The sequence below is a fragment of the Natator depressus genome, chromosome 1 (genome assembly GCF_965152275.1).
Source record: "Natator depressus isolate rNatDep1 chromosome 1, rNatDep2.hap1, whole genome shotgun sequence".
NCBI classification, from domain to species: domain Eukaryota; kingdom Metazoa; phylum Chordata; order Testudines; family Cheloniidae; genus Natator; species Natator depressus.
Window position 1 is genome coordinate 324752240 of NC_134234.1, and position 23442 is coordinate 324775681.

Sequence of the window (23442 nt, forward strand, 5' to 3'; positions counted from 1 at the left end):
AGTCGTCATTTTTAAGAACGTAAACCTTTTTCCCACAAGGAAAGCAACTGTATGGTGAGTTGGTAAAAGACAGATGTTAGATCTAAAAGCTAATGTTGCTAGTGCAGCTGGGCAGAACAACACACAATTAGTCTGATCTAAGAGTTTGAGGCTGTTCTGTCTAGAAGTGCCTTAAGCAAATAATTAGAACATACATCAATTTCTCATTCCCCAATACTGTATCTTATGCCTGTGTCATAATAATGTACTCACTTGTTTCATAGTGTATTAGCTTACTTTATTTCTATATTTCTACAAAATATTGCACTGTATTACAAAACACTGCCACAATGTCTACACAATGTACTTTAACAACATATTTTCAAACCCAACAACTGAAGTTTAATAAAATATTACACAATACCATGCAGAATGACAGAAAAATTGTTCAACATATTTAGATTAATCTTAGACACACCATGGTACACTGGCATAAGTTGTTTTACTCTTGTATTTTTAATGAATTGGCTCTTTCTGCAGACATTCCACCTGGCATCCTGTTAGATGTCATAAACTAAGGAGGGATGCGTTAGATCAGTGCTTAGATTGGACACCTCCTGGGAAAAATTAGTTGCTTCAGGAAGCAGCATCGGTGATTCAGTAGTAGCACTCTTACCTCTGAGTAAGGTCCTGGAGGCACTTGGCTAGAGAACGTGCCATTTCTCAGATGAGACATAACAGAGGCCCCAACCATGTCCTTACAACACTTTTCGCAAGGACTCTTGCGTTCTGACCAAATTCCAATGTAGGTAAGTGTGTTCTGCCTACCTAAATACCTCTGCTACTTCAATTGGATAAAGTATTCTTCAGTTGCTATCCTAAAACTGTTGTGTAGTGCTGTGGGTAGTGCTAGATGGACTCTTATATTCCACAGGAGAGGTGGCTACATTTTGTTTGCAGATAAAGTGAAGTGATTCTATATAGTGCAAGTATTGACTGTAATTCTCTAATGAAACTTGATGATTTGTGAAAATTACTATGAAGGCATATTAATAATAATAAAGTCAAATTGTATACTGTATTCTCATCTTGGGCACAAGAATTGAATGGCATCCTTAATTCTTTTAATATAAAAGTGCCAAGATGAGAATGTACTTATGTAAACCTATATTTGTTTTTATTAGAAGGTATTCTAAAGGGACCTGTTTCTCCACACAATGAACAAATGTAACTCCCATTAATGTTAACAAGAATTAAGCACACAAATCCCTATGATAACTGTTCCCTTAAGTTTTTAATGAAAGAACCATTCACATTTAATATAGATCTTCCAAGCCTGTGTTAGAAAGGAGTTCCACCAATAATAAAAGTACTTTTGAAATGAAATGCCTGAAAATACTCATTAAAAATCTTCTATGCATATATGTAAAAAAGGTTTATCTAATGCACTGTAAAAGTATACATAAATGTGCCACACAGTGAAAGAACATTATTAAGGAGAATGAGGTAAACTCATAATACTATTACTTTGAGATGTAACACAGTTAACATCACTTCCATTAATACTGCTGATTATTACTGACATCTACTTTTTTTAGGGCTTTATATTCATTTAAAAAGTCTATGGTTTCTCATTCAGAAATATGAAGGCAAAGCACACTGTTTTATTGCTACTTGAGCTGTAGGATAAAAGACATAAAAGTCTCAGTGTGAATTTTAGGTGGTTGTGTCCCTGCCATGTCTGTCTCTCTCTCTTAGGGTTTTTACCATACAATGTTAGTAATGAATAACATTTAACCACACTCTTGGCTGTTGAGATTGTTGCCCAAGGAGAATTTACCATTTGTCTTCTTGATAAGATTCAGCTATTTCCTGTAAAAAATCCAGCCCAGAGATAGAACCAAATTTTTGACTTTACCTGCTATAATTTGTAAAATATTTATTAAACTGGGTTGATAGGCCAAATAACAAGATGTTTAACACTTATTTCAAGTTAATCCAAAGCATTCACAAACTACCTCCATTTGTAGTATTAAAAAGATGAAAACACTCTGAAGGTTATGAGGAGAGCTGTCTGTGTATTTAATACCCAGTAGCCTTATCCCTCTGCAGGTAACACAATAGTACTTTCTGAGATACGAGGTGCCTTACTGGAAATACTGGATCTAGAATGCAGTGCTTCCAGGAATAATATGCACGTGTCAGCAAGTCAGTATTTTTAGCATGGTATCTTTATTTCCTGAAAGCCTTTCAGAAGTTTTACTTCTGGAAATATTATTGGAAATATGGGTGGGCCCTGAAAGGGATGGCATGAAAATACCATGGTTAGAGATACCTGTTTCTTTGTAGGGAGATAAAGAGGAGTGAGTGGGCTAATAACAAAGTAATGAAGCTGATGGTGCAGTATACCTGGACGAACCTTTGAGAAAACGTTTGCTCGTGCAATCTCTGTCATTACTGACTAAAATTTGTTTACGAAGAACAATCATAACCTTCCCTCCCTCAAACAAAGAAACCAAAACCAATGAAAGAGTGATTGTTTTGCACAGAATTAATGAGGATGAACTTGTTGACGTTCAGGTGGTACATAAAAGCTCATAACTATGAGATGGGAAATTTAAAAAATGTCTGTTCCTATATACAACCTTAATTTTTTCGAGGGGTAGATTTAAGGACTAGGGCCCAGGGAGCAAATGAACTGAGGGGTAATAATGGAGCATTGCGTGGAACTGGAGGGGTGGGACGCAGAAGTATAATGGAGCTGGAAAACAGGAAGAGTGAGATAAAAAATGGACAGTGTTTCATGTTCCACTTGCTGGGTAATAACATGAAAGGTCTCCATACTTGTAAAAATAAACTGACATTTATTAAGACAAACATTTACAGAGACATTTCAACTGCAGTTTGCATTCTATCGTTGTGTACACGGACATCCTGCTGCCTCCTCCAAGTGGTCTTCCCTCCAGTGGTTTCCCAGCAAGTTCTGTGAAGGTTTTAACAATTTCTGTTTTTGTTATTGTACCTTTTGTACATGCACTTGCTGACTTGCTGGAGTCATAGGTTATTAGTACATAGCCTACCTTAGAAACATAGATAGTCTTTTCTGTCATCCCACTGTAGACTGTTAGGCCTCATAGTTCTTCGAGTATGCTGGTCTTTGAATCAGTTTTCCACTTCTTGTTTGTGTTACTGATGTTGGTAGGAGACTTGCTTCCACACTACTGCTGCCTTCCTTCTGTTGGGTGCTGTCCTGATGGTCTTCTGTTTATAAGCAATTTCTTCTATGTCAGGCCAACTGATGGCTGAGGCTCTATGTTCTCCTGGTCCTGGCTTTGTCCCTGTCCATCTGTCAGGATTCTCTGTCTGCCATTACTCTACAACTGGCTTTGGTTTTGTCTCCACTGCTGTCTAGAGTCTGTAGCTACCTCATATGACTTGTATTGCACCGCAGGCTGGACAACTGCCTTTTGTCATAGCTTTATATGACTGTTTGGTGACTGGACCCAGACTCGCTCACTTGTGCAAAAGTGGCCACAGGTATTTGGCTCCTTTGTTGTAGTGGGATGCCTGCTTAGCTCGGTGCTTTCTTAATTGCTTCTGTGCACTGTCAGTTGTTCCTTCGATGGGCTACAGCAGATTACCCCCTGTGGGAAGCAGAGTATTAGTTCTCTGCCCCATCAGTCTTTGTGCTGGGCTACTCTCTAGTCTCTGGCAGGGTGTATTACGATGGTCCAACATTGCCAGTTAGGGATCCTTTCCTGTCTGTTTTGCCTTTGCCATCAGTCTCTTGGCTGTCACAGAATCATAGAATATCAGGGTTGGAAGGGACCTCAAGAGGTCATCTAGTCCAACCCCCTGCTCAAAGCAGGACTGATCCCCGACTAAATCATCCCAGCCAGGGCTTTGTCAAGCCTGACCTTAAAAACTTCTAGGGAAGGAGATTCCACCACCTCCCTAGGTAACCCATTCCAGTGTTTCACCACCCTCCTAGTGAAAAAGTTTTTCCTCATATCCAACCTAAATCTCCCCCACTGCAACTTGAGACCATTACTCCTTGTTCTGTCATCAGCTACCACCGAGAACAGTCTAGATCCATCCTCTTTGGAACCCCCTTTCAGGTAGTTGAAAGCAGCTATCAAATCCCCCCTCATTCTTCTGTTCTGAAGACTAAACATCCCCAGTTCCCTCAGCTTCTCCTCAGAAGTCATGTGTTCCAGTCCCCTAATCATTTTTGTTGCCCTCTGCTGGACTCTTTCCAATTTTTCCACATCCTTCTTGTAGTGTGGGGCCCAAAACTGGACACAGTACTCCAGATGAGGCCTCACCAATGTCGAATAGAGGGGAATGATCACGTCCCTCTATCTGCTGGCAATGCCCCTACTTATACATCCCCAAATGCCATTGGCCTTCTTGGCAACAAGGGCACACTGTTGACTCATATCCAACTTCTCGTCCACTGTAACCCCTAGGTCCTTTTCTGCAGAACTGCCGCCTAGCCATTCGGTCCCTAGTCTGTAGCGGTGCATTGGATTCTTCCGTCCTAAGTGCAGGACTCTGCACTTGTCCTTGTTGAACCTCATCAGATTTCTTTTGGCCCAATCCTCCAATTTGTTTAGGTCCCTCTGTATCCTATCCCTACCCTCCAGCGTATCTACCTCTCCTCCCACTTTAGTGTCATCTGCAAACTTGCTGAGGGTACAATCCACACCATCCTCCAAATCATTTATGAAGATATTGAACAAAACTGGCCCCAGGACCGACCCCTGGGGCACTCCACTTGATACCGGCTGCCAACTGGACATGGAGCCATTGATCACTACCCGTTGAGCCCGACAATCTAGCCAGCTGTCTATCCACCTTATAGTCCATTCATCCAGCCCATACTTCTTTAACTTGCTGGCAAGAATACTGTGGGAGACCGTGTCAAAAGCTTTGCTAAAGTCAAGGAACAACATGTCCACTGCTTTCCCTTCATCCACAGAGCCAGTTATCTCGTCATAGAAGGCAATTAGATTAGTCCGGCATGACTTGCCCTTGGTGAATCCATGCTGACTGTTCCTGATCACTTTCCTCTCCTCTAAGTGCTTCAGAATTGATTCCTTGAGGACCTGCTCCATGATTTTTCCAGGGACTGAGGTGAGGCTGACTGGCCTGTAGTTTCCAGGATCCTCCTTCTTCCCTTTTTTAAAGATGGGCACTACATTAGCCTTTTTCCAGTCATCTGGGACTTCCCCGGATCGCCATGAGTTTTCAAAGATAATGGCCAATAGCTCTGCAATCACATCCGCCAACTCCTTTAGCACTCTCGGATGCAACGCATCTGGCCCCATGGACTTGTGCTCGTCCAGCTTTTCTAAATAGTCCCAAACCACTTCTTTCTCCACAGAGGGCTGGTCACCTTCTCCCCATGCTGTGCTGTCCAGTGCAGTAGTCTGGGAGCTGACCTTGTTTGTGAAGACAGAGGCAAAAAAAGCATTGAGTACATTAGCTTTTTCCACATCCTCTGTCACTAGGTTGGCTCCCTCATTCAGTAAGGGGCCCACACTTTCCTTGACTTTCTTCTTGTTGCTAACATACCTGAAGAAACCCTCTTGTTACTCTTAACATCTCTTGCTAGCTGCAACTCCAGGTGTGATTTGGCCTTCCTGATTTCACTCCTGCATGCCCGAGCAATATTTTTATACTCTTCCCTGGTCATTTGTCCAATCTTCCACTTCTTGTAAGCTTCTTTTTTGTATTTAAGAGCAGCAAGGATTTCACTGTTAAGCCAAGCTGGTCGCCTGCCATATTTACTATTCTTTCTAGACATCGGGATGGTTTGTCCCTGTAACCTCAATAAGGATTCTTTAAAATACAGCCAGCTCTCCTGGACTCCTTTCCCCCTCATGTTATTCTCCCAGGGGATCTTGACCATCAGTTCTCTGGGGGATTCGAAGTCTGCTTTTCTGAAGTCCAGGGTCTGTATTCTGCTGCTCTCCTTTCTTCCTTGTGTTAGGATCCTGAACTCGACCATTTCATCACTGCCTCCCAGGTTCCCATCCACTTTTGCTTCCCCTACTAATTCTTCCCGGTTTGTGAGCAGCAGGTCAATAAGAGCTCTGCCCCTAGTTGGTTCCTCCAGCACTTGCACCAGGAAATTGTCCCCTACATTTTCCAAACACTTCCTGGATTGCTTGTGCACCGCTGTATTGCTCTCCCAGAAGATATCAGGGTGATAGAAGTCTCCCATGAGAACCAGGGCCTGCGATCTAGTAACTTCTGCGAGTTGCTGGAAGAAAGCCTTGTCCACCTCATCCCCCTGGTCTGGTGGTCTATAGTAGACTCCCACCACGACATCACCCTTGTTGCTCACACTTCAAACTTAATCCAGAGACTCTCAGGTTTTTCTGCAGTTTCATACTTGAGCTCTGAGCAGTCATACTGCTCTCTTACATACAGTGCAACTCCCCCACCTTTTCTGCCCTTCCTGTCCTTCCTGAACAGCTTATATCCATCCTTGACAGTACTCCAGTCATGTGAGTTATCCCACCAAGTCTGTTATTCCAATCACATCATAATTCCTTGACTGTGCCAGGACTTCCAGTTCTCCCTGCTTGTTTCCCAGGCTTCGTGCATTTGTCTCTATCACAGACTCTACATTCCCATTGCTTTGTGGGTAACCAAAGGAAGATAGGCTTGTATGTAAATACTCATTTGGCACTGAATTGTTTGAGGTCTCCTGCAGCATACTGTGGCTCATTGTCAGAGCATAAAATCTCAGGTATGACATGTCTTGCAAAATGCACATTTAGTTTCTTGATCATGGTTCATACCTGAGAGTTGTCCAGATAGCCTCTTTCTCTGACAGAATATACCTGTGTTCACACCCCACATAATATTGTAATAACTTCAGTAAAAGTCATGTCTTATGAGAAATCATTTAAAAACTCATAATTTGTTGATCAATAATATCATGGTAAAATGGACAAAGCAGAATCATATGTGAAGTTATAAACGTAAGTTGAAATCATGACTAAAAGTATGTTTTCCAGATAAATCTGGGAGTGGGCAAACCAGTTCCTCAGACACAAAGGGCAAGCTGATGAACCTGCCAGGTGTAAACAAGGCTGATGGACCATTATGTGATAAGTGACCATTCTTTGGCAGGAAAGGGGTAGAGGCAAAAATCTATATTTTAGCAAAGAAACAGCGTGGAGTTCCATCCACACAGACTGCTTGTCACCTTGCTCCCAGCTGGAAATGCTTCTCAAAGTGGAGAAAGGACTATAATAAGAAGGGGCAGACGCCAAGTCACCCAAGTCACCCCCCTCCCCCAATCCCTGGCTGTTGCATTCATTGTGCCTGAAGAGACAAAGGAAGCAGCTGTTGGACTCCGGGGGAAGGGTACTTACCTAAAGAGTTTGGTCAGTAAGGCTTCTGAAAGCATGTGGTAAGAAAACTTTGCTTTGAATCTAATAGAGTTTGTTAAGTTAGATACCAGTAAGCATTTTACCATTATTTTTCTTGTAACCGCTTTTGACTTTATGCCTCATTACTTGTATTCACTTAAAATCTCTCTCTTTGTAATTAATACACTTTTTTGTATCTAATCCAGTATGCTTAAATTGAAGTGCCTGGGTAGCTCCATTTGGGGTAACAAGTTGTGGCATATTATTCCCTTAAAGAACTAATGGACTCAGTATATTTGTACTGTCCAGGAGAGGGCTGGGTAGTACAGGACATAGGTTTCTGGGTGAAAATTTGGGACTGAGAGTGTGTTGGGGTCACCCTGTAATAATCATTAAGGCTGGTAAGAGCCAAGGTATGGCTGGATGGCTGCAGCACATACAGGCATAGCTTGGAATGACTTACAAGCTAGAGGCTGTGAGCAGTCCAGGTTGGAAGCTGCAGCAAGGCATTGTAAAGGGCACCCCAGATTACAGGGCAGGGGTGACACAGCTACTCATTGGTCTGGATTGTACCCTGGTGTGTTGTAAACTCCCAGAAACTGGTGCAGTAATCTACTCCCAGCATGTAGTTCCTGCCATTAAAAGTGAATTTGTCTGTTCCAACATTTTTGCAGGGTTTGATTGGGATTTCTTGAGGCGGTATATAATCTCCTTCTGTTGTTGATCATTATACTCTTTGCATACATCTCACTGTTTCATATATGCTCTCAATTAGGCACTCATGTCTGGCCCGTAGATACACCCCCAGGCTTGTCTCAGGCATGCTTCTATCCCCAAGTGTGAAGTGTGTATCTGTCTCATGATATCTCTTAAATCTACAGGGATTACTGCTCAGTCCCCTTTAAATTGAACCCCATCTTGCACACACAGTTTATCCCTCACTTGGTAGTAAAGAGATGCCTCCTTTGGCGCCTGCTCCTTGTGATCCAGCCAACCCTCAAGTATGAAATGTTTTACCGCCTGTAACACCCTTCCTGTTGGGTGCTGTATTAGATTGCCTGGAGCCTCCCATCAGAGATGAGAAGGTATTGTAGCATGTTGACAGATGGCTCGGTGGAACAGCAGACAGAGTCTGTGGTGTACTCTACAAGGTAAGCCATGCTCAGGGTATCTGCCACCAGCAGTGACTATCCTGGGCAGTACCTTATCCTCACCCCATCGTGCTGGAGTCTGCTTGTGATCAGACTACACATCCACCTAGTGCCCAAAGGCAAGCTGATGGAATAGTTCCATTCCAAAAAGCACAGCCAGTAGCTCCCTTTCTGTATCTATCAGGGCTCATCCAGACAATGCAATGGGCTTCTGGCTTTGCATCAGTGTGTCAGGGCAGTCAGGACCAAAGGTGAGAATCCACATCCGGCTTCAGGGTCTGGGTCAGAAGGCAAAGTCCAAATCAAGCTGAGATCAAAGCCAGGAGTTCAGGAGCAGGAATGGCCAAGGCAGCTACAGAAGATCCACACCGTTGCCAGGACACTTCCTGGAATGCCACTTAGGTTTATATAGGGCAAGGAGCCAATCAGGAGCCATGAGGCTGCTGCCTGTCAGACCCCTTGAGGGGGGACTTCCCATGGTCTGTGTCCACAGTGGATTGTGAGCAGGGGAGCGCAAGCTGGTTAAGTTGCTGTATTATGATCAAATCCATGGCTTGCACTGTCCTGCTGCCCATGGTGGCTGAAACTCCTGTGTATGAACTACTATCAATTCTAAGTGATAACATCTCTTGCACAATAAAGCCATTCTGAGGTCAGTGGCAAATGCAGACTGTTAATAAGAAACCCATGATACATTACCAGCACTGGGTCACATTTCTCCAGTCTAATGTTAATGCTTATCAGTGTTGCTGGGACTACATTTCAGCTGACTCCACAATCCAGCTAGAATTGAATTGGTCGTTGATCTAATAGCAGTTGCAAATAAGCAGTTGAATGGCCGGGTGCCTTCTTCTGCAGTGCATGTTCAATGAGAGTCTCTGGATCTGCTAAAGTGACACTGCAGTTACCCTCCTCTTCATTGGACGTCTCTAGTTACCTGAGTTACTGCATGTACTGCTGCATTTTCCTTCCTGAGGTAGCTGCAGCATTGGGACATAAAGTGGTTCTATTTCTAATGCCTTTTGCACCATTGCCCAGAGGGTGGGCATTTTTCTTTACACCTTTCATGTTGTTTTCCACAGTATGTACACTGCATTCTTAATCAGTCTCTCTCTGTCCTGCTTCCTGGGTTCCTTTAGCTTGAGCCTGTGTACTTGTTTTGCACTAGTGGCTGTTATTGTTATGAGCCTTTCCCTGGACTGTTGAGCAGACATTGTTGTCTAGGAGACATTTCTCTAGGGTTAGAGCTGTCTCTTGTAACAACCTCTCCTGTAAGCTGGATTCACGTGTCCCGCAAATGATCCTGTCTTTAATTAGGGAATCTTCAATATCTCCAAAGTTACACATAGATGCCTGAATTATCAGTTCTGTAACGTAAGTATCTATTCTCTCTTCTACTTCTTGGTCTCAGGTAAAAACAGAGTATCTCTGTACTGGTTTATTCTGTCCGAGGTCACAGTACCCACTAAACACTCTTATCAACTGTTCCAGTGTTTTCAGCATTATTCCTGGCATCCAATTCTTGTCCTTCCCCTCAATTATATATCTATACAGGAACGCCTCACTTAACGTTGTAGTTATGTTCCTGAAAAATGCAACTTTACGCGAAACGATGTTAAGCGAATCCAATTTCCCCATAAGACTTAATGTAAATGAGGAGGTTAGGTTCCAGGGAAATTTTTTTCACCAAACAAAAGACTATATATATATATATATACACACACACACACACATAGTATAAGTTTTAAACAAACAATTTAATATTGGTACACAGTGATGATGATTATGAAGCTTGGTTGAGGTGGAGGAGTCAGAGGGTGGGATATTGCCCAGGGAATGCCTTACTGCTAAATGATGAACTAGCAGTTGGCTGAGCCCTCAAGGGTTAACTCTCACACTCTACAAGGCAGCAGGAAAGGAGGGAGGGCAGTCAGAGACAGAGACAAACACCTTGTGTGTGTTTGATAGAGATGTGCATTTTCCCTTTAAGTATGAAGAGTGGGGTCAGAAGTATACTGCCTTGTTAATTAGATCAGCAAGCTGAGACCCAACCGCAGCTCCCTCCGTCCGTGCCCCCCCTGCTCTATGGAAGATGGGGTAAGCGGGGTGCAGGGGGGAGGGGGGGCACCCTGACATTAGGCCCCCTCTTCTTCCCCCCCCCCCACAGGGCCGGTGCAACCACTAAGCGAACTAGGTGGTTGCCTAGGGCACCAAGTGGTTGGGGGTGGCCAAAAGCGCGCTCCGGGGAGGCAGTGGAGCGGAGGTGAGCTGGGGCAGGGGGGCGTGGGGAGGTAACGGGGGGGAGCAACTAACGGGGGGCGGCAGCGCCCAGAGGAAACGCTCCCCGCCCCAGCTCACCTCTGCTCCGCCTCCTCCCCTGAGCACACCGTCCCACTCTGCTTCTCTCCCTCCCAGGCTGGTGGCGCCAAACAGCTGATTGGCGCCACGAGCCTGGGAGGTGGGAGAAATGGAGCGGCAGCAGCATGCTCGGGGAGGAGGCGGAGCAGAGGTGAGCTGGGGCGGGGAGCTGCCGCACAGCTCCCCGGGCCAAGGGGGTGGCGGGGAGTTGCCGCACAGCTCCCTGGGCCAAGGGGAGGGAGGGAGCAGCGGGGAGCTGCTGCACAGCTCCCCGGGCCGAGGGGAGTGGAGGGGCGGTGGCTGGGAGCTGCCTCAGGGCGGGGAGCTGCCGCAGGGGGTTGCCTCGGGGGGGGGGGGTAGGGAGCTGCCGCAGGGCTCCCGGGGTGGAGGGGTGGGCGCAAGGTGGAAGTTTCACCTAGGGCGTGAAACATCCTTGCACCTGCCCTGCCCACACAGCAAGCAGGAGTCTCAGGGAGCAGCTCCAAGGCAGAGGGCAGGAGCAGCACATGGCAGTGCGTGGAGGGACAGCTGAACTGCTGGCAATTGATAGCCTGCTGGGCGGCTGTTGCACAGGGAACTTAGGGGAGCGGGGAGCTGATAGGGAGGCTGCCAGTCCACCCTGGTTCCAAGCCCCCACCAGCTAGCTCCAATGGGCTGCTCTTCCTGCAAGTGTAAGGGGACTGTTGCCCTCTTACTAACATTCAGTGGGGGTGTTTTAGTTGCTAGCTCCCAGTACTAAAAAGGGGCAAGGGTCGATGTGGAATCAGGACCCTGAGACTGACAGCCCCCAGGAACAATGGGGAGAGGCCAATGCTCCAGGTCAGCCTGAATGACAGGGTGAGCAGGCTAATCAGGGAGTCAGGAGGCGAGGGAGGTCCCATCCTCCGTGTGAGCTGGATTTGCCTGGATCAGACAGACTGGGGCCGAGCTAAGGAGAAAGCAGGGGCCCAAGCTAAGCTGGGGAGCAGAGCTGTGCCAGTTCCAGAGGGACCAGAAAAGCAGCCCAGGAAGCAGGTCAGTGCTGGGAGCAGAGCCACAGAAGCAGCCTGCAGAGCAGACCTGTCCTGGGAGCAGAGCTGTAGCAACCAGAGCCAGAGGCGCCAAAGAAGCAGCCCAGGGAGCTGGAGGCAGAGCAGCAGCAGTGCAGAGACAGAGTGGTGGAGCTGGGGCTGGAGCAGTCTGGAGCTGGGTGCGGTGACCAGCTGGGGAGAGCGAGGGGGACCCTGGGCAGTGGGCCCAGCACAGGGAGACACCTCAGCCAAGAGACTCTGCAGGCCAGGCTTGGATCGTAACCCCAACAGAGGGGGGCGACACTGAGAAGAAGGGTCCTACCACTTAGAGCCTGAGAGCGTGTGGCCACCACCAGAGCAAGTGTCCAACCCAAAGCATCCCTGCAGCACAGCCAGGGCCGGAGGAGGCAGCTTGGGACTTACAAGGAACAGACTGTGAACTGCCCTGACATTCCAGAGACACTGTTTGTGATGTTCCCTGCCACAGAGGGGGTCATGTGTTTCCTTTAACCTTTCCCATTTTTCCTTATTCTTTTTAAAATTAATTGTTGATTAAATAACTTGCATTTGCTTTAACTTGTATGTAATGGTCAGTGGGTCAGAGAAGTGCCCAGTGCAGAGAGAGTACCCTGGAGTGGGGACACCCTAGCCTCTATCCTAGGTGACCACAGCAGGGTTGGGGGTCGAGCCCCCCAGGAATCCTGGGCCCAGCGTTGTTGGGGTTATGAGGACTCTGCCAGACAGGAGAGTGGAAGGGGAGTCCTCAAGGGCAGGGAGGCCCCTGGGTAAAGGAAGTGGGAGCGAGGACTCAGATCCTTTCGCTCGCCGACTTCACCAGGGTAGTGCAGAAGCAGGAAAGTTCCCCACAATAGCGGGACTATTCCCCCGCTTACACAAGCAGTGGACAAAGCAGGTGGCTATCGAACGACGTTATAAGGGAGCATTGCACATCTTTAAACGAGCATGTTCCCTAATTGATCAGCAGTGTAACAACAAAACAACGTTAACCAGGACGACTTTAAGTGAGGAGTTCCTGTACTCTTTACCTTCATTTTCTCATCTTTATCACGCACAGTCAGCTATATATACAGACAAAGTTCTTGCTTCCTTTGCTTCCATGTTCGTGCAAGGCTTTTCCCCCCTGGAAAATCAGCATTCCTGTTGGTCTCAGTCTCTCATTCCTGCCTGTTTGCTGTTTCCAAATACCGCTTTGTTTGCTTGTTAATCATACGCTTTTCCTTTCTGTAGGTCTCATCAGACTAATCACTGCCACTATATTTCATGTACTGTGTAATGGATAACATCATGAAAAGACTTTGCACTTTTAAAACTAAGCTGGCGCTTTATTAAGAACTATTTACACGGATGCTTGAGCTGCAGCTAACATACTATCCATGTGCACATATACTGACTTCTGGGTGCCTCCTCTGAACTCTTCCCTCCTGCATTCTGAACTTTTCTCTCCATGTTCCATGCAGGTTGCTACAGAGGAGAAGCATGAGGTGTGAGCTGAATGCGGAAGGGAAGGTGGCAGAGCAAAACTGGATGGGTGAGTGCAAGCAATCTGGGTAATATTTTTTGTGCAGCCCAAAAAATCTGATTCCTCTCAATTTGCCAGATGGGTGTTTACATAGAGAAAAAAAATCAGGCAAGATTTTCAGTATTTTTGCATTAGAATATCTATGAATGAATAAAATACTTACTCCATCATGTTTTTGTTCTTCTCTTCTTTTCCTTTTCTGCTTTTCCTTTTATCTACCCTTTGTTCTCATGTATCTTGCAAAAATCTTTTGCCCTTTCAGTGTCTTTTCCTGCATTCTAACTTTTCTGCAGAGTTAATAGTCCATTCTCTCTCTTTTATTTCTCTGTGTTCTCTCCCTTCTTTGTCATGGTCTCTCAATATTTTTCTTTCTCTCTCCACCACATTCTCTTTACTTCCCTCTGCTCTGTCTTTCCCTCTGTCTGTCATTGCTCTCACTGCTTTCTCTTTTGTCTCCTTCTCCAGTCTCTCACGCACTCCCTCCCCTACTCACTCTATCCTCTATTGTCTCCACTCACTCTGCCATGCTTTTACACACATATATATACTAACCTGCTGCCTCTCTGTCTCAGAAGAGAGGACATCCAATTTTCCCTCACCCTCCAGCAAGGATATGAGGACCATGATTTTAATTCTCCAAGTCAAGTTTTGTTTCTTTTTACCTTCAATATTCTCTCCCCCAACCTCAAGTCTTTTTTTATGTCTCATCAAGGGAATGGGCCGGATGACTTTCTCCTCCCTGTCCCAAGACAAAAGAGGGGCTGCACTTCTGAGGTAGGTGTAGGAAGGATTTGGGAGATTGGCCAGCCAGAATTAGAGCTGAACTGGTCAGCAAGGAGGTAAGAGCAGAGGAGCTTTAACTGCAGGCAGGAAGGAGCTCAGCTGGGCTGCCTACTGTACTCGATAAAAAGTTCTGTGGTCCCTCAGCACCACAACACTTCCTTAGATTAGCTTGTATGGGCATGTGCTGACCTGGCCACCTGTTAGTATTACGGGAAAAAATCAGGGGTAGATCTATCTCATTTTCTCTAGAGGTGTAGGAAACCTGTGAAATGACAATATCAGACAAACAGATGAATTACTAATGCTGGTTTAGAAGTAATAAGGTGAACACACAGGAAAATCAGGAGTTCTTCCTCCTCTCCAGTTGGTCAAACACTGGCTTCTTTTTGACTTGTCTCACACCCCTCACTGTTGGTCCAAAGGAAGTCCCAAAGGTTTCCCAAACTCTTCTTCATTTTGGATACTACCATTTCTCCCCCCACTTTATTATTTTCGTTAAATGGCCATGCTACTGATCTTCTAAGCTCGAGGGCAAAAGGCTTTTGCCAATGCCATAGAATAACTCACCAGAAGATGCCTGTAGCGAATATATCTGTGAAGCAATGTCCACCCTTTTCACATAAGAATAAGGATAAGATTTTTTGACCAGAGAGTGAGAGACAAGTCACTTCTGAAACTGTACTTGTCCCATTGCATCAGGGCCTTAGGTCAATCATCAGGCCTTAGGTCAACATGCGTGAATAACTGATAAGGCCCCCAATAGGTGTATGCATCACACAACCTCTGTCCTCCAGCAAATAAAATAAATAAGAATAGTACATTATGCTTAGTCATAGTAAAAATGAGACGCTAAAGACATGATGCATAGAGCAATGAAATAAAATGAGGCTACCTTTCAACTGTCATCATGCACCCAATAAAGAAATAAAGATGGCATAAAAAAAGTAATGAAGAGGTGTGCCTTGTTTTCATCGATGTCATAGATGAAATATTTTAGAATCATAGCAGGTTTAGATAAATATTTCTAGGGCTGTGTTTCACATTGAGGTTATCTTATCTGAATTGGTCACAAAATCTGTTTCTCTGTTCATATTGGGACAACAAAGAGGTGGAAAGACAGATTTTTATTCCAGAAACTTTCTCTCTCGTTTCTGTTAGATTATAACATTTTATAATCCTCTTGCTAGAAGATTGTTTCCCAAATTAAATTACTCCATTGCTTTGTCCATTTTTGCTTTGGATGACTCAGGACAATAGGGGACACCACCATTTCCTGTATGAGACATTTTGAGAGTCTAATGAACGTGCACTAGGCAGTGTTTCCTGACATTCAACCTAAATTTTCATTTGTTTTATTTTGACCCATGACTCCTACTTGTATCTCTGCTACTATGCTGAAAACTTCTCTCTCTCTTTGGTGTTCATCACTGTTCACTTTCTAATACTTGTAAGCAGTTGTCCTCTTCTACATCATTGCTTTGCCAAGCTCTTGATAGACAGAAGAAAAGATGGATAGCATGCATGCTTGTCAAAGTAATGACTAAGGGCATGTCTTCATTACCATGCTAAATCGCCGCCGCTGCCATTAATGCAGTGGCACTGATTTAGTGGGTATGGTGAAGATGCACTAAGTTGATGGGAGAGCACTCTCCCATCGATGTTTGTAATCCACCTCAACAAGAGGCAGAAGCCATGTCGATGGAAGAGTGTCTCCCGTTGACATAGCATAGTGTAGATACTCCTGTAAATTGATTTAAAATATGCCAGATTGAATTACATAACTTAACCTACTTCATTTAGATTGATGTACAGCTTAGTTTAGACCAGGCCTAAGAGTAAGTTCCAGAGAGAGAAAGACTAACATCTTTCTGGGCCACAGTGTATTGCCTTTGAAGATTTTAACCACTATATTGCATTATAAGCTCATATTTAATTTGCTGTTCACTAGCACTGTATTCCACTCTCTTCTTCCATTGAAGATGTATATTTTGGATAATTTTCCCTCAGAGAAGCGTTAGCTTGCATTTTTTCCGTGGTAAATCCTTTTTTGTGTGTATGATAACACCCATTGTTTCATGTTCTCTGTGTATATAAATCTCTCCACTGTATTTTCCAATGAATGCATCCGATGAAGTGAGCTTTAGCTCACGAAAGCTTATGCTCAAATAAATTTGTTAGTCTCTAAGGTGCCACAAGTCCTCCTTTTCTTTTTTGTTGTAATTCTAACATCTCTAGTTCCCTTTATACTATTTCTCACTACCCAATACCTCCTAATTTATCATCATCTGCCACTTAAAATAATGTGTGGTTTATCCTGACTCTTCTAGTTTATTAATAGTGATACTCAATAAAACCAGACCTAAACCCAACTATTATAGCACCTCCTGGTCATCACTTGCTCCCTTCAAGTTCATATATTGCTATTTACCATTACTTTTTGCTCAGTCTTTCAGTTAATTTTCATTCCATGCAATAGATGTCATATTCAATCTAATGGCAATTAATTTTTCATGGATGATTCTGAGAGGTACACTGTAGCAATTTCTTAGCTGAAGCCTACATATATTAAATCTCCCTAAATTTTCTCCATCCATTAATTTGGTAATTTGAGAAAAAATAATCAGGTTTCTCTGGCATGATTTGCACTAGGCTTTATAGGCCTTGGAATTCTAATTCTAAGTTTTTTTAACTGAGTTAACTTTTGTCATTTGCATACATTAATACTTATTTCACTTCTTATCCTCCTGCTTCTAAAAAAGGAAAATTATAAATATACTTTTCATTAATCTATTTGTTTTGCAGCACAGAGCAATGTACATCTAATGACATGTGAATATGGATTACTAATTTAGAGTAAGTGCTATCATTTCCAGTGGTGTACTTTAATTAAAGGGACCAGTCCTAGTCTTCAGTTTATGTTTTTACAAATAGCCATTGGATGTTTATCATTAGGATTAACAAATCAGGAAAAATAAATCTGTTATACTAAAATGTTAAAAGTAAAGAAATTAAAGGTTGCCATACAGGTATCTATGATTCTATGATTATTAAAAATAATTGGTTCTTACTATTGTTGCCTTATAGACTATTCTACCCTCTCTCCCCCAATAGAACATACACAGGTTTATTATTATAGGGTTGCTCATGAACATGGAGCTGCTATTTTTTAAATACACAAAAAACACACTGACAGTTTTAGTTTTGGGGTAAAAATAAACAACCATTGTACATCAGTTTTTCAATGAAGGAAAAATTTAGGTCAAATGGCCTAGCAAACTTGACAGTATACTTTTAAGTTTTGATAAATTCACATTTGTTCTGATTTTGATCTCCTTGATTTAACTAACACATCTGGGTTATACTTAAACCTTGCAGTACGATGGGTTGGGACCCTTAGGGTATGTCTACACTGTAATAAAACACCCACGGCTAGCCCATGTCAGCTGACTTGGGCTCGCGGGGCTTGGGCTACGGAACTATAAAATTGCAGTGTAGACATTCCAGCCTGAGCCCGAACGTCTACACTGCAATTTTATAACCCTGCAATCTGAGCCCCGTAAGCCCAAGTCAGCGGACATGGGCCCACGGAGGAAGTCTTATTGCAGTTAGACATACCCTAAGAACTTGCAGGCAACCATCATGCAAACTATTAAATGCTAAAAGGGCCTGGGATGCCTTGGAGAGTGTGTTACACTTATACAGAGAAGGAGATTTTGATGTATGCTTACAGCCTCAAAATGCAGAAAAGGATGTACAATAAATGGTTACCTTTTGCCTACAGTACTTATTATATATGCACATTTTTCCTCCCAGAACAAACCATTTCCAATCCAGTACACAAGGATAAGTAGTTCCCATCATTTAGAACTGTTCACATACATTTTTGTAATTGTACAGACTTTCTAGACTTACCTCCTCTATGGATAATCAAAGAAGTTTCACTTCCAACAGGACATTCTTTAAGTATATCCACTACTTCTGCATGGCTCAGGTTCTGTACATTCTGCTGGTTGATCTCAACAATGAGGTCACCTTCACACAAACCAGGACATCCCTGAATGTCTAGAATTTGCTTCACCCTCTGTCCTGTAGGACTGTCTGCTATAGTGAAGCCAAAGCCCTGGGCCCCTTTCACAATGGTTAAGGTCATGAGTTCAGCTTGGGTGGCCCCAGAAGAAGCCATTGATACATTATCATCATGAACAGGTGGTGGGAATGTGCTATCAAGCTGACTATCTGCTGGAATGGAGTGCAAGGGATGTGGTGGTCGATCTGTTACATCTGGAACAGATTGAGAGGTCCTAGAAATGTATTCCAAATAAGTTTCATAGTTATGTCTTCCATTTACCACTACCGGAGGCCTCTCCATTACTGCAAGTGGTGGCACCATGCTGTTGGCAGGATCTTCAGGATCAAAGGGCAAAGGGTATCCACGACATAGCACCAGGTTGACACTCTGACCAATAGGAACTGACTGGAAGAGTTTGACTACATCTGCGTGAGTATGCCCAAGGACACAAACTTCATTAATATAGACAATGACATCACCTAGAAAGAGAAAAAAATAGTGATGACATGAGAAAACTTCAATTCCTATTGACACAAAAGGAATGGAATTTGTTTATGAGATCAGACATAGGAAATCACAATTCTACTAAAAAGTAAAATCAATTAGAGCAATATTCAGATCGGCCAAAGGTGATACCAGGCTGCAATTTGTCTGCCTACAAAGATAAATAAAGTAGTTCAATGCTGAAATAATTATAACAGAGCAACAGCTCTACTATAATTAAGGTTCAGACTAAAGGGTTTTGTCTAAATCTCAGCTCGTCTGAGTGCTCTGAAATCTACATGGTTATTCAGATTGCCTTAAAAATTAGGTGGTGTAAGGTTCTATTAGTGATCCAAAGCTGGGAACATTTGACCAAAGGAATAGGGAGATACAGTCCCAACCCCCTTTCTTAAAGCTGAGTGATTCTGGCAACCTTTTTTGGCTCCCAGATGGAAATCAAACCGGGGCTCAGATCACTGCACCAGAGTCCCAGCACTCAAAGTTACCCCAACAGAGCTCATGGCTTCCACCAGCCCTTTGAAGGAAAATCAAAATGTTATTTCAAAAAGATTGTGCTTCCCCAGTTAGGCCTGTTGTAAATCTCACATTCTTAATATCACACCTAATGAATTATACTGAGCATGTGCAGAGAGTCTGGCCAGCTATCTGGAAAACTATGTTTTCAGCCTAAGACCTGAGACACTCTGAGGGCGTGGCACAGTCATTGAATCTGAGCATCACCCCCGGTATTGAGAGTTCAAATCCTACCTAGAGCAGAAATCTGAAGTAAAACAAAACAAAACAAAAAGCAGGGCTATTACTCCAATCTGATTCTGTCAAGGGGGGAAATGTAATATTGGCACCGCTGAAGGTGCTGAAATTATTCTTTTTAAAAGAAAAGAAATTACACAAGTAAATGTTTGCTGGGAGGGGAGGATGATTAGAGGAGGAAGAGTAGGTGGGAATAGGAGGAGAAGGGTTGGGGGATCAGGGATGATGAGGGCTAGCAAGTGGGGTAGGACACAGGGAAAGGAGACGGGAAGGGGTGAGTGATGGGAACAGGGGCAGAATATGGGCAGGGGCACCTGTCAACTCCACATTTCCCTCCTGGGTGTACGCCATGGCAGTTCACACATCACATAGCTATTGTTTCAGGCTGTATTCATCTCCATCAGGTACTCTTTTTCAGACACGAATCTTACTTAGATGAATAGGCCACTTAATATCTCTCAAAATCTGCAACCATGAAGTGTGAACCAACTCTGGGAAGAAATCTGAGAATGAACTGTAAACATCTGGGAAAAATCTGCCTCTCTCAAGGTTTTTATATATTTATTATTCATTTTGGCTAAATGTAATCTGAGTACAGCAGAATATTCAGAAGGCGCTGAAACTATTTTTGAAAAGCAAATAAATTACACATGCGAATGCTCACTGGGACGGGAGGGATGATTGGGGTGCAAGAGTAGGTGGTAATAGGAGAAGAGAGGCTTGGGTCTGCAGCGAGGGATGGAAAATATTATGGAAAGGGGGATAAATGGGAATGGGTGGTAGGGAAGGGAAGAGGGGCGGGGGGGCTCAAATAAGAAGGAGGGTTTAGGGGGAGTGCAGAGGAGAAGATGGGAGGGGTTGGGATAGCAGAGAAGTTTAGGGGTCTGCGTGCTGGGATCTGTAGGGCTCTCAGCTCCCTTCCCAGTCCACTGTGTGCTCTGGAGGACCCTGCTCCTCAGGCAGTGTCTAAGCCCCACTCCTACCCCTCCATGTGAGCTGGGATCTGAAGGTAATGCAAATTTATACATCTAAAATCCAGAAAATGAATAGTTACATATCACCCCATGTGCAGGGTTGAGATCAGGGACTGGCCAGGGGTGTGTGGGAGAGGCCCAGTTTGGAGGAGGGGCAGACTGTGTGGATCTGAGGCATGGCTGGGGAAGCCTGGCTGAAGCAGGGGCAAGAGTCCCAGCTGGAGGTTAGTTAGTGTTGGGAGTGAAAGTCTGTGCTCAGTGTGCAGGCCTCTGGTAAACTGCTGCCTGGATATGTGTATGCTGCTGCAGGGGGCAGGAGACAGCAAGGAACAGCTTACATGTTAATGGCTCTTACAGTGCCAACTAATGGCTTAATGGGCAGGGAGGGGGAGCTGGAAATGTTGGTGGGGCGGGGAGTGTGGTGCTACATGTGGCAGAGAATGGGGAAGGAGAAAGACCTACCAGTCTTCTCTCACCTGCGGAAAGTTACGGTAACTGCCGTACTGTAAACCTGCCAAGAGCTTGGAACACAGACCATGGATGAAATTTCTCTCACCAGCCCTGTAAGCAACTACACGCTACAAACATTTCAAAGGACAACCATGATCTCTACTCCACTATAACAAAATGTACAGGAGGAGGGAGGGGCACAGAGGAAATTCTATAAGCAACCATGTGGCCTAGTGGAAAGACCACTGGACTGGGACTATTCCTAGCTGTGCCACTGGCATCCTGGGTGGCCTTGGGGAAGTCATTTAACTCTCTCTGCCTCAGTTTCCCCTTTGTACAGTGGGGATGATGATGTAAAGTTCTTTGAGATCTAACTAATAAAAAACACTATATAAAAGCTAGCTCTTTTAATTATTAGCTAACCACAGCAGCACATCAGCTGAAAACCTGAGTGGGGATTACAACTGTCTAAATGAACACCAACAGCTAACAACAAATATTTCCTGCTTAAGTAATTAGCAAATTAAATGGCATAAAACTTGTTATCTCAGAGTTAAGGTTGCTGGTGATAGCTTGTGCCCTTCCAGAATGTCACGGTTATAAAACTCAAACTTCTGAAAACCAGGAAATACAGAGTTTAAGGTAAATGCCCACACAATCTTAACTCTGCCCTCTTTGAATGATGCCCCAGTACACCCAGAACAATCCCACTCTGCCTTTTCACTAAAGCGGTCAAGTGTCACCTACGCTTCCCCTACGCTCTAACACTGAGCCTACGGCCCCAACAGAATACCACACTTACCTCAGACCTATTTACAAGCCCTTTACATTTTTACATAGGACAGGGGTTCTCAAACTTCATTGCATTGTGACCCCTTTCTGAGAACAAAAATTTCTTCACGACCCCAGGAGGGGGGACCGAAGCCTGAGTCCGCCCAAACCCCACTGCCTGTGTGGGGGAATAAAGCCTGAGCACCACTGCTCCGGGCAGGGGGGGGCCAAAGCTGAAGCTCAAGGACTTCAGCCTCTAGTCACGGGGCCTGGACCCTGAGCTGTGCTGCCCAGGGCTGAAGCCCTCAGGCTTTGGCTTCGGCCCTGGGCAGTGGAGCTTGGGCTACAGCCCCGGGCCCCAGCAAGTCTAAGCCTGCCCTGGCAACCCCATTCAAAGGTGGTAACAACCCACTTTGGGGTCTGGACCCACAGTCTGAGAACCCCTGACACAGGATACCACCTAAAATTATACTTTCCTCTAGCCAACATTAAATCCACAGACTGCACTCATATCCAGGGGTGCTGGAACTATTTTTATAGTGGGGATGCTGAGAGCCATTGAACCAAACTGTAAACTCTGTATATAATGGAAACTGCTTCAAGCCAGGAGTGTGGCAGCACCCCCAGCACCTTTGCGTAGATCCCCCTCTCACTATTTATAATACCCCTGGCAATAAAACCACAGTGCACTGCTACTTGCACATGCTACACAATTCGGTAGTGAAATTATGCACTCTGGAAACTCAAGGTACGTAAAAATCTCTTTCCTTTGATCATACACATGGGGGTGGGGGGAGAGGAAATGGGACTCAGCTCCAGATCGTCTCATAGCACAATCACAGCTCTATGGTGCTTCTCAAACTAATAACCAGATTTCCTCATATCACGATCACAGCTCTTCCAAACGGCTCCTGCCACAGGTGCTGGCTTTCTCCTTGCCCCAGGGGTGTTCAACCTCCAATCCACCCCAGTCCCTGCCCCCACTCCACTCCTTCTCCATACCCCCACCCTTCCCCCGCCTCTTCCTGCCCAGTTCCACCTCCTCTCCCCCGCCCCCCAACTCCTCCCGCATGCTGCGGAACAGCTGAGGGGGAGGAGTTGATAGGTGGGGCCACTGGCAGGCACTGGGGTGGAGAGGAGAAGCTGCCTGCTGGTGGGTGCTAAACACCCACTAATTTTTTTCCTTGGATGCGCCATTCAGTTGTGCTGTTCATGTAATTCTTTACTGGAGTCTCTATCTACTCTTTTGTATCTAACATACACTACTTTGGTATCAGATTTGACAGAGACAGAATGGGATTACTAGATAGGTTTCAGAGTAACAGCCGTGTTAGTCTGTATTTGCAAAAAGAAAAGGAGTACTTGTGGCACCTTAGAGACTAACCAATTTATTTGAACATAAGCTTTCGTGAGCTACAGCTCACTTCATCGGATGAGTGAGCTGTAGCTCACGAAAGCTTATGCTCAAATAAATTGGTTAGTCTCTAAGGTGCCACAAGTACTCCTTTTCTTTTTGCGATTACTAGATAGTTACAATTAGGAAAAGGACGAATATGTTAGGAACATTTTAATCTAAACAATATCAGATTTTGTGGTGCCTGTGTCTGCAGGAGGGGTGGAGTGGATGCCGATGGGCTAAAAGTTCAGAGGGCATGTAAGTTTGTGTATGAGAAATAATAATCCTGCATTGAATGGGACCTCTACTATTGCCTTTA

At 44.6% G+C, this 23442-nt stretch overlaps 1 protein-coding gene across 3 annotated transcripts in view; it reads right to left on the bottom strand.

The window, feature by feature from the left end:
• MAGI2 (membrane associated guanylate kinase, WW and PDZ domain containing 2) overlaps window positions 1-23442 on the bottom strand; it is a 1132945-nt gene that overhangs the window by 157239 nt on the left and 952264 nt on the right. For all 3 annotated transcript variants that reach the window (XM_074942551.1, XM_074942550.1, XM_074942552.1), the window contains one exon: window positions 18122-18757. In XM_074942551.1, coding sequence (XP_074798652.1) covers window positions 18122-18757 — 636 coding nt within the window. The remainder of the gene's footprint in view (window positions 1-18121; window positions 18758-23442) is intronic.